At 41.3% G+C, this 18,762-nt stretch overlaps 1 protein-coding gene across 15 annotated transcripts in view; it reads right to left on the bottom strand.

The window, feature by feature from the left end:
- The window catches only part of PARD3 (par-3 family cell polarity regulator), a 527,506-nt gene that overhangs the window by 252,070 nt on the left and 256,674 nt on the right, over positions 1-18,762 (bottom strand). For all 15 annotated transcript variants that reach the window (XM_075827466.1, XM_075827455.1, XM_075827461.1 and 12 more), the window contains one exon: positions 8,806-8,931. In XM_075827466.1, the coding sequence (XP_075683581.1) occupies positions 8,806-8,931 (126 nt within the window). The remainder of the gene's footprint in view (positions 1-8,805; positions 8,932-18,762) is intronic.

Below are 18,762 nucleotides of genomic sequence, written 5' to 3'. Positions count from 1 at the left end.
TTTGAGGTTCCTCCATGGTAATAAACGTGGGAATCCCTAGAATAAATAGAACAACAGGTGAGGGTTTATATGAAGTTACGAGTCAGAACCACATCCTCTTGAACAACATAGTCATTGAATAATATCAATCTGCTGCTCACTTCCAAATAGAGAGACATTTCAGGGGCAAATTAGAACAGAGGAACTTGGGTCAAAAGTAGCTGTTTGTCCTCGAAGATGTAACATTTAATTTGCTCTAGAACCATAAACTCCAAAGCCATTACAAGTAAAACCATTCAATCACCAAGGGGACATACCTAGATCTCACCCATTGTCAAGTGGACTTCTATACATGGGCACCACACAGTCCCAGAGGAACCATCACAGAATGGACATATAGGCAAGAAAAATGAACCACACAGGAGATTACATTTCTCAACCATCCACTCTTGTAGTTGCTTATCAAAACAGAATGGACTTTAACTTTTGGCCATATATTAGATAACCTTCCCTTTCACCCCCTCACTCCCCAAAGTCTTTATTTTACTATCACACCAGAAAATTATTAGATACTGGACTTTCAAAAGATTTCATAGGTAAGAGAGTACTTCAAAAAAGGTGGAATCCACACACTGTCAATAGTTGTTTTTAGTTTGTTACTTTTGTGCACTACTTCATATTGATATCTTGCATGAATAATACCTTGGGCTTATTGCATTATCTATTTTTAACCCATGCTTAGAGAGTATTGCTGTAACTCCACTGATCTGACTTTCTGGCCAGACTGGAAGACAGCTGTATAATTTAGAAGAAACATCTAACACGTAAGGGACTACTATACAATTGAGAACTCCTAGTACTTCAGCAAGCCAGAGGCACTGCTGCAACATCCTGCAAATCCCTGGATCTATAGCTGAAATATTAACTAACATGTTAAATACATCAAAAGAACCAGCAAGTTTTAGGAGGGAACTTTTTGAGACGAACTAGAACGAGAGTTCAAATCTGGAGAGTAAATCAAGAATCAGCACCTATTGATTGGACTGAGGATGAATGAAACATTACTATTATTATTGTGTGTGTATATATGTGTATATATATATATATATATATATATATATATATATATATATATATATATATATACACACACACACATTTTTTTTAAAGAAGTTAAAACTATATTAATACATTCGCATGAGCGTATCAGATTCAAGAAATCTGGTCCGTGTGTGTTGCGTTATGCATCAGTGTGCTTTGCGAGTGGCATGCGTTATTCACGCACTCGCAACATTTTTTTAATTATTTTCAATTGATGCGCAAATAACGCACCGCACACGGATGTGTATACGTGTGCGGTGCGTGGTTTTCACCAATATAGGACATGCAGTGAGTTTCACTCGCTGCATGCAAACTCCTGCATATGTGAACGACCCCATTGAAATCAATGGGTCTGTGTGCTGCGCGTGCAGTGGCAGATTATCATTAGGGCAGTTGCCCGGGGCCCAAGGCTCCCATGGCCGCTCGAACCGCACAAGACCGCACGGCCCCCTCATGCCCGGTGGCGTCGCTAGCACCGGAGGGGGCCCCGGTGCTAGCGGCAGCCACATTAATTTGTATCGGAGTCCTCAGATACAAACGAATATTATAGGCTGCAGGCCACATTAAGATTGCAGCCTATCAGGCGCTGGTAAGACTCCCTGCGCAGGCCAGCGTGATGAGGTACTGCATCACGCCGGTCTGCGCGTGCGTCTAGTCCGGAGGCTTCACATGCATCCAGCTTGAGCGGCCGCCACGAAAACGCAGCAAGGTAAGTAAAATATATATTTATTTTTTTAGGTGGGGGTAGCGCTGTGCATATATTCAAGAAGGGGGGGGGGGGAGTGCTCCGTGACACTATATACAAAGGGGGGGGGGGAGTTCTCCGTGACAACACTATATACAAGGGGGGAGTGCTGGGTGGCCCTATATACAAGGGGGAGGGTAGCGCTGTGTGACACTATATACAAGGGGGGAGGGGAGCGCTGTGTGACAATATAAAAAGGGGGGGGTAGTGCTCTGTGACACTATATACAAGGGGGGTTCTCTGTTACACTATATACAAGGGGGAGGGGAGCACTGTGTGGCACTATATACAAAGGGGGGAGCGCTGTGTGCACTATATACAAGGGGGGAGCGCTCTGTGGCTCTATATACAAGGGGGGAGCGCTAAGTGGCCCTATATACAAGGAGGGAGCGCTAAGTGGCCCTATATACAAGGAGGGAGTGCTGTGTGACCCTATATACTAAGGGGGAGCGTTGTGTGACACTATATACAAGGGGGGGCTGTGTGGCACTATCCACAGTGGTATGCGTGTGGCACACTTTACAGGGGGGCTCTGTGGCGCTATTTACAAGAGGGGGAGGGTTGTATGGCGCTATCTATAGGGGGCTGTGTGTAACTCTCTACGGGGGGATGTGTGTGGTGTTAGCTATAGGGGGTGTGTAATATCTACAGGGGCGGTGTGTGGCGCTATCGGGGTGTGTAATATTTACAGGGGCTGTGTGTGGCACTATGTACAGGGGGCTGTGTATATGTGGTGTTTTACAGCGTTTGGTATTATTATATTCAGTCGCGCAGTCTTTGGTGCTATTATATTTAGGGGCACAGTATGTGGCACCATGATCATTTTATTTTTGTTTATAGGTGTGGAAATGTTGGAAAAGTGAGGAGCCAAAGACATCGGAGTGGCAAATTCTGCAGAAATGGGTCATGGCCGTGAGTAGCCGTTATGAGCGCAGGACCGGATGGATAAGAAAAGAGGAAAAAAACTACTAGAATCTGAGACGTCGTCACCTGTGAGTCATTAGCTATATAGAGAATCTGTCACCTCTCCTGACATGTTTATTATAGGAAATCCTTGTATTTCACAAAAAGTATTTGTGCAGTCCAGGACGGATAGACAATTCCCCTTGTCAGGAGGATGTGTCCCTGCACAGTGTGATACTGTCAGTATGTAGGAACACAGCCCTGTGACAAGGGGAATCGTAACACCCATTTGTTAATGCTTGCCCAAAAAGGCAGGGCGGCGGTGCGGAAGGGGGGCCCAAGTTTGGGTAACAGCCCAGGGCCTATGGTCTACTTAACCCGCCACTGTGCGCGTGATTTCCATGCGCAGCATACAGATGTTATTCACGTTCGTCTGAATGAGCGTTAAGAGTTTAGAAACTATTCTATTAGAGATGAGAAAACTAAAACTTACTTTGTAACCAGCAACTTGAAAATCCATCCTTCGATCGGTTTCACACGAGCATAATATGGGTGCATTTTTGGATCTACGATGCGGTTAAGCTCAGGGTCATTCGATCCGCAGCCAGTTCTGGACTTGCAGCAGTGTCACGATTGCAAAAACGCGGTCATATTACGCTCATGTGAAACCACCCCTATAAAGCCCGGGCCAAACACACACCTACAGGCATTCCCTACCAGAATTACTTGTAACATTTATTGAAGATTAGCCATTCCTTTACATTAACCATGGAAAAATAAGGGAATGCGAGTTCTTAAAGAGGCTCTGTCACCAGATTTTGCAACCCTATCTGCTATTGCAGCAGATCGGCGCTGCAATGTAGATTACAGTAACGTTTTTATTTTTAAAAAACGAGCATTTTTGGCCAAGTTATGACCATTTTTGTAGTTATGCAAATGAGGCTTGCAAAAGTCCAAGTGGGCGTGTATTATGTGCGTACATCGGGGCGTTTTTAATACTTTTACTAGCTGGGCGCTCTGACGAGAAGTATCATCCACTTCTCTTCAGAACGCCCAGCTTCTGCCAGATCACGCTGTGACGTCACTCACAGGTCCTGCATCGTGTCAGACGAGCGAGGACACATCGGCACCAGAGGCTACAGTTGATTCTGCAGCAGCATCGGAGTTTGCAGGTAAGTCGATGTAGCTACTTACCTGCAAACGCTGATGCTGCTGCAGAATCAACTGTAGCCTCTGGTGCCGATGTGTCCTCGCTCGTCTGACACGATGCAGGACCTGTGAGTGACGTCACAGCGTGATCTGGCAGAAGCTGGGCGTTCTGAAGAGAAGTGGATGATACTTCTCATCATAACGGCCCAGCTAGTAAAAGTATTAAATACGTCCCCATGTACGCACATAATACACGCCCACTTGGACTTTTACTTTTAAACACACCCACTTGGACTTTTGCAAGCCTCATTTGCATAACTACAAAAATGGTCATAACTTGGCCAAAAATGCTCGTTTTTTAAAAATAAAAACGTTACTGTAATCTACATTGCAGCGCCGATCTGCTGCAATAGCAGATAGGGGTTGCAAAATCTGGTGACAGAGCCTCTTTAAGTACCTGCAAATTCAAGTACTGGAAGACATACCACCAACTATCACAGCTAAGTATTACTATGCTAAAGAAATTGTAAAATTAGAAAGCACTGAATTTTATACCTACTTAAATAACAGAGCTGGACATTTACTTCAACCCCTTAATGACCGGGCCTGAAAAGGCCTCAATGACCAGCTACATTTTTCCGTTTTTACCTCTCTACCTTTCAGCAGCCATAACTTTTTTATTTGACGTGGCTGTATTTTATGCAAAAATAATTACCTTTTTTTTTGGGCCACTTTTTTTTATTTATAAATTTTTTTGTTACCTTTTTTTTTTAAATCCCATTAAGGGATAACTTTATTTACAACTCTATTTTTTACTTATAATGTATTAGCATACACCTGTACGCTAATACATTATACTGTGTCACTATGACACATGCTATTAGTGTACTCGAACAGTAGGCAAACTGAACAGACAGCCCTGGGGATCCCCGCGGCGATCTAAGGGTTAAACAGCTGTGGTCCGAATGTTTTTCCGACTCCAGCTGTATTTAGAAGGCTGTTTGAAGATCAGGAGCTGTAAGTTACAGCTCTTGCTTAGAGGAGAAGCGTTCACAGGAGTGCTCATCAGCCTCTTCTACAGCAACACCAAAATACGTCACTGTATACGAAGCACCTGTACTGCCTGCCGTCAAGGGGTTAAAAAGAACCTGTCTCCTCTCCTGATATGTCTGTTTTAGTAAATACTTGTATACTCCATGAAATAACAATTCTAAAGAATCTCTTCTTAGAACTCTACATTGTGCAATTCCTCTGTTAATCCTCCTACAAATTTATAAATAAATTGACAACTGGGTGTTACTAGTTGGGGGTGTGTCCCCACACAGATTGACAATGTCCAATCAGTGTAGACTATCTCAGACTGTAGGGACACGCCCCTCTGACAAGGGGAATGGTAAAGAGTTGTCAATTTATGTCATTTGTAGGAAGAATAACCGTTCTAAAAAACAAACAAAAAAAGGATAATGTAGAATTGTTATTTTATGGGGAATACAAGTATTGACTAAAACAGACATTTCATGAGAGGTCCTCTTTAAAGAGGCTCTGTCACCACATTATAAGTGGCCTATCTTGTACATAATATGATCGGCGCTGTAATGTAGATTAGCAGTGTTTTTTTTATTTAGAAAAACTATTATTTTTGACAGTTATGACCTATTTTAGCTTTATGCTAATGAGTTTCTTAATGGTCAACTGGGTGTGTTTTACTTTTTGATGAAGTGGGCGTTGTGGAGAGAAGTGTATGACGCTGACCAATCAGCGTCATACACTTCTCCCCATCCATTTACACAGCACATAGCGATATAGCTATATCGCTATGTGCAGCCACATACACACACATTAACGTTACTGCAGTGCCCTGACAGTGAATATACATTACCTCCAGCCAGGATGTGATGTCTATTCAGAATCCTGATACTTCTGTAGCGTCTGTGTGAGCTTTACAGCAAGGTAAGCATAATCTCGTTTTAAATTACAGGTTACATCGTAATCTCGCGAGATTACGCTTGCCTTGCTGTAAATATCACACATACGCTAGAGAAATGTCAGGATTGTGAATAGACATCACGTCCTAGCTGGAGGTAATGTATATTCTCTGTCAGGACACTTGATTAATGTTATAGTGTGTGTATGTGGCTGCACATAGCGATATAGCTATATCGCTATGTGCTGTGTAAATGAATGGAGAGAAGTGTATGACGCTGATTGGTCACTGATTGCTGATTGGTCAGCGTCATACACTCCTCTGTACAACACCCACTTGGTCAAGAAGTAAAACACGCCCAGTTGTCCATTAAGAAACTCATTAGCATAAATCTAAAATAGGTCATAACCGTCAAAAATGATCGTTTTTCTAAATAAAAAACACTGCTGTAATCTACATTACAGCGCCGATCACATCATGTACAAGATAGGCCACTTATAATGTGGTGACAGAGCCTCTTTAAGCTATGTAAGAGACTGCGATCAATTTAACCATGCTGCTCATCATCAAACCATAAAGTGTCCATTTTAGAACTTGCCTTGAGCTATGTAACATGCTACATTACTAAACGACAATCAAACATAGGTGGTGATAACCAAGAGTAGATGAAGGTCCCATATTTATCATTTGGGGTTAGTTGCAATATTTATATTGGTAATAGCAATTCTTCGGAAGTTTTATGATTTTACAGAATACCTACATTTCTATTATATTAATTTGGAAGATAGAAGTAAGCATAGTGTATAAAAACTTTCAAATTAATGTAGCGAAAATGTACAGAGAAGCTGAACACCCCATACTTTCATATGCTATTACTCTCACCCGTAGTAATCCACCTTTTTATTTATTTTGCAAAACGAAATAGCCTAATAAGGTCGTCAAAAATGTTGTGCTCTTTTTATTTTTATTTTTTTTAACACTCTTGCTGCATAGAAGGATGACCGCTATTAACTCATGTCAGAGACGGCTTATGTCCTCAGCTCTATGAAGGTATTTTCTATAATCTACTTGATAATAACCTTGTGTAAATATGATTTGTCGTTTCTAATAAAGGAATATCGATCTTAAGATGCAGAGCTAAATTTATTGACCACAAATGTTGACTCACTCGCACAACCTTAGTCATCGTTTCCAAATGCAAAAGAAAAAAAAAAGTATAATCTCTCTCTCTATATATATATATATATATATATATATAAAAATGAATTTCTGTTTTCTGTTCTTTATGCACAACCAAACGGCTGGACCAATCTGCAGATAATTTGGCACATAAGTAAATCACGCGCTTCTGAAGGTTTACTACGGGTTTCAGCTCTCTAGGACCTACCGTTCGACATATTCACAAAAGCAAATACGATACCCCTGGCTTCCACATCAAGGAAATTAATATCACATCAGATGACCTGCATTAGCCAATAGAAGCTCGCAGGTCCTTCATTCTTAGCCTCACTCACATACACAGTTTTAGACCAGGTTTCCATAACAACCAAACCCCTTTTCTTTACTCAACGTGTTACTCGCTGTAAACAGATTGTACCTATACTGGATTTCAGCATTCTCATAAATTGAAACCCTTTCATACCAGTCGTCTCCAAAAAGGAAGTCCTGCGCTTAGACGAAAGTCTCATGTGGCAAAGTGCATGGCTGCTGCCCGAGTTGCTGAAATCTCTCAACAGAACCAAGCCTGTGATTTCAGCATTCTCATAAATTGAAACCCTTTCCTAAAAGGAGCCATGCATTTGGACTTTATTGGATATGTCGGCTTCATATCAGTAGGAAATGAAGGTTTTAACCACACATAAAAACAACAAACAAATAGACCAGTTTGAAGCCGCGTAACTCTGCTATTCTATATTATAAAAGTGAATGTCTGTCTGTCCTTTATAGGCATCCAAACGCCTGAAACATTTGACCCCAAATTTGGCACATCGGGAGTTCAAGTAGGTTTTCGTAAATGTCCCGAACTTGTTCTCTGTTATCAGCCATTATCACGATCCACTACTATAAAAGCGAATACAGATATTCGCTTTTATAGTATAGATCTTTTTATCTGGCAGTAGAAGATAGCGCACTTTACAAGATAATGCTAGATGGGAAGGTACAGTGGAGTGGTTACCCATAGCAACCAGATTACTGATGGCCAGGAGGAAAGCTGCATTACTAGCTGCAGAGACTCCTCTTGACCAACTGCAAGCTAATCAAATGCGTCATACTGCTGCTCAAGCTGCTGAAACTCCTCAGCAAACTCGGGCTCTCAGCAACAGATCAGACAGATGGCACTCAGAAGAACAGAAACTCCTGCCCGAACTCAGGCCAGTCAGCAAGCTAATAGAGCGCATCATGTTCAGCATCCTAATGAGTGGGCTTTCATGCATGATGCGGTTTTCAATTATGATCTAACCATAGTCTATGTCCAATTGGTAATAAAACTGCCAATGTTGTTAATCAACAGGCTCTGTCACAGTCTTATGGCTCCATTTCCTACCAGTATAGCTGTTCGGTATTTAGGAAGCAAAAAAATTGAAATAAACAGTGTGTAACTGCCGGGGTATATAGGGCTACTAGACTTCCCCAGAAAACAAGATATGAGGGCACGGATTAGGTTCCTGGGCACCGTTGGAACAAATCCAATGAACACCCAAACAGACAGACCGACACGATATACCCGGGCAGTGCCGGGTACTTTTTCTAATATTATATATATGTATATACAAAAGTAAAAGTACAATCTGAGTGATGTGGTTTTCTATAATATATATAGTCCAACTGTAAGGAGAGGAAGAACCTCAGAATTTTTTCTTTTATGCAGAAATGGTAGAATGTACGGGGTATACTAATTTTTCTTGTAACCTTATTGAAAGGGTGGTGTTGGGGTTTTGTGGCAATGTATGTTAGGTAGCATTTATTTATTTATTTTTGGGCTGGTTTTACAAAAAGCACTTACTGTTCAAATCTTCTGTTGCGAAGGTCACCATTGTTAATTCTGACGATACAATCGTTTTCGTGAAACAGATTCTCCCGTTCAGCTTTTCCTCCTTTCTCTAATCTTTTTACTAATAATCCAAGGGTTCTGCAACATTAAGATGGCAAATGATTACACATGCAAGATCTGTGCTTGTACTTAATAGCTTGCGTCAATAGTATTATCCACACAATACATGAGCAAAGCAAAATATTAACATCCCCTAATAAGGTGACAAAGCTGAACGAACTTAAAAATAGTATCAAAGCAAACAATCTGTGAAGAATGCATGTCTTCATGGTACACATACATGGCATACTTCATGAATTTGCGCAAATTATTTTAGGAACATAAAATATAATACTTGGTAAACCGCACCGTGCATGTGACCGCAATGCTTCCTCCCACTGGTAAAAAGAAAGGCTCCTTTAGGTTGGATTCACGTGCACGGCCGCAGCGAATCCACCAAAAAAACAGAATGTAACGTATGCAGATTTGGATTTGCCGCGTATTTCATGGTTTGCGGATCCGCTGCTGCCAAATCCATCATTGTGGCAGCACTGCTATTGTTAATATTGCTACGAGTGGCATTTACATTTACAGATTGTGCAGTCGGTGACTATATTTTTTAGAATATGCAGTTTTCAATGACTACAGCACTCACTTGGGCATATTCAAAGGACGCAAGATATTCAGCACAGTTCAAAAAAATCCCGGATTTCAGACCATCATATCAATTGTAAGTAAATTTGTGACAGCCTTCATGTGGCAAAAAAAAAAGCAAGTGTTTATTAACAAAGCCCGAAAAACCGCATGCAACGTTTTGACTCACACAGGAAGGAGTCTCTCTCAAGCTGAATAGGATAAATCATTCTATAGCGACAGATAGACTAGACTGGTACCTATGGACACGCTGCCTGAGAGACCCATATAAAAAAGATGTAGTCTGGATATTGTATTCCTGGTAACCAGTATATCTCAAATGACTCAAAATTAGATTGGCACTGGGCTGACAGCAGCAACTTGGCAGCTGTCACGCCATATCATCCTCCAATAACCTGTATCACTAACCAGATTTTTCTAAAAATCGATTTAGGTACAAAAAACAACATGTACGCAGTTTGTAACCGCACCCAGCTATTAACCATGTCTTACAACCTCAGCCTAATAAGTCATCAGCAGCCAAGAATTTGCAGAACTCTATTACTACTGGGTTGTCAAGTAGTTAGCATTTCAAAATAAATATAATGGACTCCGCAGAGTATATTTCGGGTTTATTATCAATTTACAAACTCCGTATCAAGAGAGGAAACCATTTAATTTCCATATATAATAATAATAATAAATATATATATATATATATATATATATATATATATATATAATATACTATATAATCAGATGCCTTAGAAACAGCCCAATTCATCAAGACTTGCACTAAGCACATAAGGCTGGAAATCCACAGGGAGTTTTGATTGTGTCTTTACTGCAATTTTATAGCAATTTTCACATGCTTCTTATTCGCTATGAAAAATGGTCAAAACCGCAGCCCGTCTACCACGAATCGCTGCAGTTTAGCGAAGCGTTTTTTGGCTGTGCGGTTATTACAGGTGAAGCAAATTGAAACCATGTGCTTCCCCTGTAATAGCCACACAGCCGAAACGGCATTGCAAAACTACAGCGATTCGTGATATAACAAGCAATTTGACGACCGCGCCAAATAGGGTGTCGGCGTACGTTTGGATGCGTGAATGCAGCTCTGAGGGCCCTTACCATATACCTTGCCTGCCACAATTAACACCAATGTTATATTTAATAGTACAAAACAGAGCCAGGTGTAGAATAATGTTGTACGGCAGCAGACTTGTGCCACTGTCTAGAGCTCACAACACAGTCTATCAGAGATATTCTCCGTAATATGAACCTCAATGTTACTTTTATGAAATCAGAAGGGAATTGAGGTATATGTGTGCGAGTGAGTGACGAAACTATACTATGGGTTGGAATACAGTGAAGCTACATTACAAAGAGAGTTACGAAAATCCTGTGTCCATAGAAAAGAAAAAGAAAAAATGCCATAAAGTTTGAAACAGATTAAGAAACATTAAGTACATTATTTCCAAATGTTTAAATTCCCATTTTGTCACTTTACCAGGTGGATAATACCCTATCAGAGGGCAGCATGAAGTAGAGCCAGATACCCTGATTTCAGCGCTGGGTCATTTACCGGATGATCAGTAGTTTTCAGAACATCACTGTTTTTGTCCTGCAGCCCGTATTCATGAGCTGCGGCTACCCTACCCATTCGCCGCTGATTGACAGCTTTCTCCTCATAATGTGCATAGGGAGAAAGCGGTCAATCAGCGGCGGGTAAGCAGGGCTAGCTGCAGCTTATACATTTTGAGGACTACTGAGCCCACTATGTAGTCTGCAATATTTATGGGGTTTTCCAGTCTAAATCATTTTTCTCCTATCCACTGGCTAAGTGATAAATGCTAGATCGGTGAAAGCACCACTGGGACCCCCACCGATCAGCAGAATGGGAAAACTGGTTTCTCCGTTCGCTCCAGCCACAGGACGGTGGCTAGGAGTAGTTTAAAGTGTAGATAAATGTTTAACAAACATCTGACATGTCAGACGTTTGTATTGGTAGGGGTCCGAGCACGGAGACCCCCACCAATCGCTAGAATGAAGCAGCTGAAGGTCTCGTGTGAGCGCTCAGCTGCTTCGCTTCTGTTCGGCTTTTTCCAGAAAGCCAATGTATCGGAGTACGGGCTCATAGACTTTCTATCGAGTCCGTACACCGATACATTTATTTCCGGAAAAAGCCGAACAGACACGAAGCAGCTGAGCGCTCACACGAGACCTTCAGCTGCTTCGTTCTAGCGATTGGTGGGGGTCTCAGTGCTCGGACCCCCACAATACAAACTTCTGACATGTCACTTTGACATGTCAGAAGTTTGTCAAACATTTAGCTACACTTTAAATGGAGCGGTGGCAGGAATGAGTGATTTATTCAGAGCACTGGGGAAGAAAACTGAAATAGGATTTAATAAATAAGGGCACCTTAGGTATATTAAAGCTGCCAAAAGACTACCTACACCGCCTTTTGCGTGTAAAGAATAAAAATATTACCAGATCCTGCCTCCCGCTCCATGCACTAATGAGTAGTTGAGGTTTGCTGTATTCCAAGCGGAGACCTGATAATCTGATGCAGGTGTCTTTAGTTATGCTCTGATAGATGCTGCGCTCCACAATCAATACCAGAAAACTGACTAAATCCAGGAACAGATTGAAACGTAACATTAATATCAGGCTTGGAACACCGGCCTTTTCAGGATTTTATCCCAGATGTGATGAAAATAAATTCTTCCAGTGAAGTGCAGCCACTAAGAGGAGCACCCAGACGGGGCGTTCACCAGCAAGTTGTACCCTGACCACAGGAATGGGCTACGAACGTTATTAAATACAAATAGAGAAGTAACAGATTATAGGATCTACTTCCAATGTGTGCCGCAAAGACCTCGGCTTCACACCACATGAAGGGTTGATCGCCTCTCCTAAGTCTCACTAAGTAGAGCAAATCCACAAAGTCAGGAGAGCTTTCTTCTGTAATCCGTTGGAAATCACAAAGAGAACAAAAATCAATCAAAAGTTAATAGAATGAGCATAAAAGAGATGAAACCACAGGGGGCCCATGGGCAATAGGGAAAAAAAAAGAATAAAGGAAAGTTTCCAAATTCTGACAAGCAGAACATAAACCTGACAGCTAAAGTCATCTGATACTTCACTGAAATCTACATGATCTTACTCAGCTATTTCATAGCACTTTACCACTATAAGGTTGTAGACGAGCTAGCCAATACCCTGTAAACTGTACTGTAAACCTACAACTCTTAAATAAATCATAAATGCTTAAAGGGATTTTCCGATATAGTTTTTGAAATTTAAAAAAGTTCTATACCTGTTAGTTATGTTGAACCAATGTTGCCCACCTGTTTTAATCACAAAAATTCTTCTTTCTACTTGTGCTGCGGTTGTTTTGTACTTTGTTTACATCTCTATTTTGCTGTGACCGGCCATTTCCTGTTCTGATCAAAGACCCCAAATCCCAATATACATAGCGCCGTTGTGACCTACCAAAGTAGAATCTCCCCGCTCCAGATCCTCCCCAAACCCCTCCTTCATATATTGCATCAAAGCAGTCCGGCTCTCTTCCCAAAGCGCTCAGAACTGGTGCATGCGCAATGGGAACTCACAGTAGGAGAAGACATGCAGACGCTGGGCTAACAGAGAATATAGCATGCGTGGTGTACATTGCATCAACCACGTATGCCCATAGGAGGTGGATCAAGAGTATCCGGTCCAACCCTATCCCACAAGTGTACAGTTACGTCATTAATGACGTGACCGTACATTCAGACCGCCGGAAAAAGGAAGTTACATCTCATGTACGAGGCTGCGGCGGAAGTTAGAATTCCGGCTTAGGGACGCATCACGTGATCGTATATGAGATACGCTGTTAGAAACATCTAATGAAAAGCAAGTAAATTAGAAAAAGATTTTGCTTTATATATTTATTTTAACTAGATTGTATGAATTGGTTCCGGAAAACCCCTTTAGTGTCAAGTATAAGTGACAAAATTCTAAATAATCACAAAGCATTGAACATATCACAAGATCTCCATAGGAACAATGGACGAACCGTGTGCATTTAAGTTTATACCATAGAGCCCATTTATACGAATAACTCACCATGATTGGGACTCAGAGAGAAGCACTGAGACAGAGGAAGTATTTCATGTTTCTGTACTCTCAGTGCAGGGGAAAATTATTCAGGGTCTTTGCCCTGTAGTAATAATAATAATCATCTTTATACAGTGCCAACATATTACGCAGAACTTTAAATTCAGAGGCAGCATATACAGACAAAATCAGACATTACATAGTGACAAAACTTATTTACAATTCAAACAAGAGGAGTGAGGATCCTGCTCACAAAAGCTTGCAGTCTATGAGGAAATAAGGGAGACTCAAAATGTAAAAAGTGCTTGTTAAGTACAATTGTCCAGACATCTTTTATACGTATGGTGTAGTACACATAAAGCTGCATGAGCCGGTCACCAGCCAGTATCTGTGTACGATAGATATAAAGTGCATTAAGGTGCAAGGAGTGTGGGGCAAGCTGCTGAATGAGAGGCTCAGGTTCTGAAGACTAATATAAAAGGGGGGTCATGGAAAGGAGTCAGATTAGGTAATTGATAAAAACTGCCTAAAGATGTGTTTTCAGGGCACGATCAAAATTGTGAATGTTGGGAATTAATCTGATTGTCTGGGGTAGCGCATACCAGAGGACGGGTGCAGCACGAGAAAAATAATGGAGACGGGAGTGGGAAGTTCGGTTCATGGAGGATGTTAATCTAAGGTCCTTGGCAGAACATAGAGCCCGAGTAGGGTGGTAGACAGAGATGAGGGAGGAGATGTAAGGAGGTGCAGCGCTGTGGAGAGCTTTGTGGGCGAGAGTAATAAGTTTGAATTTAATTCTGAAGGGAATGGGCAACCAGTGCAGTGATTGGCACAGGGTAGAGACACTGGTGTAGCGGTTGGTCAAAACGATGACCCTGGCTGCTGCATTAAGGATAGATTGGAGAGGGGAGAGTTTAGTGAAGGGAAGACCGATTAGTAGCGAGTTACAGTAGTCAAGACCAGAGTGAATCAGAGCGACAATGAGAGTTTTGGCTGTTTCCACAGTAAGAAAAGGGCAGATTCTGGAGATGTTTTTGAGGTGAAAGTGACAGGTGCGTGTAAGTGATTGAATGTGCGAAGTAAAGGAAAGATCAGAATCAAAAATAACCCAAAGACAACGGGTGTAGGAGTTTTGGTAGTACCACACACTAAGATGGAGACGTCAGGTTTAGGTAGGTTAGTACCGTAGATGGTAAAAACACAAGGAGCGCAGTTTTAGAAAGATCCAGTTTTAGATAGAGAGAGGACATGATGTTAAAGACAGCAGACAGATAATCGCTGGTGTTATGTATTCGAGCAGGGGTGAGGTCATGGGAAGAAGCATATAATTGGGTGTCATCAGCTTAGAGATGGTACTGGAAGCCAAATCTGATGAAGGTTTGTCCAATAGGGGCTGTGTAGAGAGAAAAGAGCAGCAGACCTAGGACTGATCGCTGAGGAACCCCAAGGGGAAGAGGAGAAGCAGTAAAACCAGCAAATGACACACTGAATGAGCGGTCAGAGACATAGGAAGAAAACCAAGAGAGAGCAGTGTCCTTACGGCCAATAAAGTGGAGCATGTTAATAAGTAGGAGTTGGTGGTCTACAGTGTTGAAAGGCTGAAGAGAGATCCAGAAGAATCAGTAAAGAGTATTTGCCGTTAGATGAAGCCGTTAGGAGATCATTTGAGACTTTAGGAAGGGCAGTTTCTGTGGAGCGTAGAGTGCGGAAATCAAATTGTAAGGGGTCGAGAAGAAAGATGGCAGAGAGATTGTGGATTAGACGAGAGTAAACCAAGTGTTACATAAGTTTAAAGATGTACACATTGGACTCTGGTCGGCAATTAGTGGTGCAGGACGGGTCAAGAGTTGTTTTTTTTATTTTTTTTCCCCCAGTAATGGGGATTATAACGGCATGTTTATGAATGGGAGGGAAAGATTCCAGAAGAAAGAGGTTATATATTTTAGTCAGGTGACTAGTGATCTCCTGGGAAAGAGACTAGACTAGGTCTGAGGGAATAGGATCACTAGGTAAGGTAGTAGGATGAGAAGAAGAGAGGAGCCTAGAGACTTCTTCTGTTATTGGGTCTAATATTGAAAGTGAAGAGGGAGCGTGGGAGTGTGGGAGGGAAGGGGATCGATATACTAGGGGACTGGGAGATAATATGGCGGGTGTTATAAACTTTAAAATAAGTGGCCAGGTCTTCAGAACTGAGATCTGTGATCAGCACCTGCACTTTAGAACTAAAAAGGGAATTAAATGTATCTAACAGTCGTTTTGGATTATTAGATAGTGTGGAGATGGAAGAGGAGAAATAGACTTATTTGGAATGGTGAAGGCCAGAGTTGTAAGTTTTGAGCAGAAATTTGTAATGGAGGAAATCTGCTGCCAAATGCGATTTTCTCCAGAAGTTCGACACATCTCAAGCACCACTGAAGAAAGCGGGATTGAGGCGTGTGCCAGGTGGTTTGGAATGTAGGGGGGGGGATGGATTTATCCAAAGCGTTTTTGCGAGTGTTAGTAATATTTGACAGCCGGTCCATGAGTTGCTGAGTGTTAATCGAAGTGTTAGATGTCTGGTAGGTGGGCATGTCCTGAGGAGGCAGAGAATTTTTGAGTATTAACTCAACTCTCCCACTCTGTGACTACAAACTAAAATCCTTTAGAGTCAGATACGGAGTAGAGTTGGAAGAAGACCAAGTCAAGTGAATCCCCGTCTTTATGTGTAGGAGAATTAGTAAGCTGTGACAGACCTAGGGTGAAGGTTAAAAATAGAAACTGGGAGCCAGATGAGATTGGGTTATCAATAGGGATGTTAAAGTCACCCATGATGAGAGTGGGTGTTTCAAAAGATAGGAAATGTGGATGCCAGGCAGCAAAATGATCCAGAAATTAACGGGGGGAGGAGGCGGTAGACAACTGCCACGCTGAGGGAGAATGGGCAAAATAGTCTAGAGGGTGTGGACATTAAAGGAGGGAAATATAAGTGAAGGTATAGGGGGAATGACTTGACAAGTGCAGTGTGGGGAAAGAAGTATGCTTACTCCTCCACCCTGCCTGTTCTCAGGTCTGGGGGCATTAGAGAAGTGGAGACCACTGTACACTCTTGATATGACCAGTTTCCTACAAGCAAGGATTTCTGTGAGCAGTTGGCGCGTAAGGCTGAGTACACACTTTGTGGATCTGTTGCGGATCATCAATACAGATTTTACCCTATGCAAAGGGTGAGCTCCACGTCAAATCTGCAACAAAATCAGTGTCAAATTCGTAACTTGTGAACTTAGCCTTATCCTTTCAAAAAGTATTTGGGAAAGAAGTTACCCTGAGATGGTATATGGCCCCAGACACATATCAAAAGGTAATCTAAAAAGTATACAGCACTGGAACAAAGTATAATAAATTAACTATTAGTATACAGATATTATAGTATTGTCAACAGTGTGAGGCAGCACGAGCGATGGACAAGTCTGATGTTAGGTTGAGACAATGGGGCAGGTTTATCAAAGTATTCACACCTGTTTTCTGGAGTATATAAACATTAAAAAAGTATGTGTTCACATAAAATGTGTCAAAGTCTGGTCAGGGCTTCAGAATTGCCCCAACGACGACCCATTTATCAAGGATTTATGACACTTTTCTACATTTAGACTATGGAACAAGGCATATGCCCTGTGACAATCTATTGCAGGCAGCACAGGGAAAAGACCGGTGGCTCCGTTTGTATGGTGCATTGGTATTGATAAGGAAAATAGATTGTGCACCCATTTGGGACAGGAACTGATGTGGGCGATGACGAGAATATATTGGCGCCAAATAAGCAACAGAAATAAGTAATAGACCAAGAGATGCATAGTAGGTCAGGCAATATTTGTAAATCATACCGCATAAAGCATGTTCCTATAAAACAAGCCGCCACTAATGCACTAAGATACTGTCCACACACGCTATGTTATCACATCTAGGGGTAAAGCAGAATTCCTTTCTTTTTAGCCAATGCTGGGAGTAGTTGTTTTATAGGAACTGTCACAGACCACTGTTGTACATTATTAACTATAGAATTGAAGTAAATCGGAGAACCACTTAAACTTGGCAAGTGAGCGGTGATCAATAAAAGTGAATTCATGAAAATGTAGGCAACAATGTTGTAAAGTCATTGATTAAAATTTTTTACTAGATCAAACTAAAGCATTACGTAATGAGAGCTTCAATTACAAACCGTAAAATAAACGGTGAATACTGATAGACAAACTATTACTATACCAAATAGCAAGTTAATGATTACCAACCCGAAGAGACAAATAACTGGTGCCAAGAGGAGAGGAAAAAATTTAAGAGAGCGGAAATAGGGAAAACAATTCTTTTAAATAACAGACAAAGTAAACGATACGGTTCAATAAATGAACAAAAACCCTGCAGAGATTCCAAGACAGAACTCAACTAAATTACGGACAATCAAGAGGATTTAGAGAACATGTTTCGTGTTTACCAAGACAATATTACATTTATTTTTTTCCCTAGGATGCTCACTAATCACAATTTAGAAGCTGGGAAGACATTTATCTAAAACAATACTAGGATAAGTACATGCCTTTAGCAAAGGAATTTGGCTTTCCATTCCCCCTATATCGAATGCATCCACCAAATGATGTAGTGATTGCACGAATAGCACGGGCCCTGCCGCATCACATTTCCCACACAAAAGCTTGCCACATGTGGAGCACAACTTTGGTTACGACTAATTGTTAGTGAGAAGCACGGATTGCGAGCAGGGAGCTCTACTTCAATTTCCTATTCTTTATAAAATGAAACATGGAAGATGCTCAGGTGATTGTTAAATATATAATAGCGGAGAATACAAGGTTAGAAGAAGATAAAACAAAAGGGTTGTTCATAGCAACCAATCAAAAAATTTCTGCTGTAGTAAAAAACAAAACTACTCCTCTAATAGGTCATGTCACTTTTTGTACTTGGGTTTTAAGATTATTTTACTGCTTGACACACTTTAGTTTTTAGGTTAACACAAAGTCACAGCAGTTATACTAATAAGCCCAATCTATGAGACTGAAGTGTTGATCCAGAAGAAGTCAAAATATCCCAAATTAAGTTGTTGCCAATTACCTCTGACTAGGGGGAAAAAGTATTCTCAATGGCAAATATGACAACTCGAATATATTGCTAGGTCAACTCATCTCTAAATGAAGAATGACTTCTTAG

Source organism: Rhinoderma darwinii, chromosome 5, assembly GCF_050947455.1.
Source record: "Rhinoderma darwinii isolate aRhiDar2 chromosome 5, aRhiDar2.hap1, whole genome shotgun sequence".
NCBI classification, from domain to species: domain Eukaryota; kingdom Metazoa; phylum Chordata; class Amphibia; order Anura; family Rhinodermatidae; genus Rhinoderma; species Rhinoderma darwinii.
The sequence above is the reverse complement of the archived record's forward strand: the minus strand, read 5'-3'. Positions and strand labels throughout refer to the sequence as shown.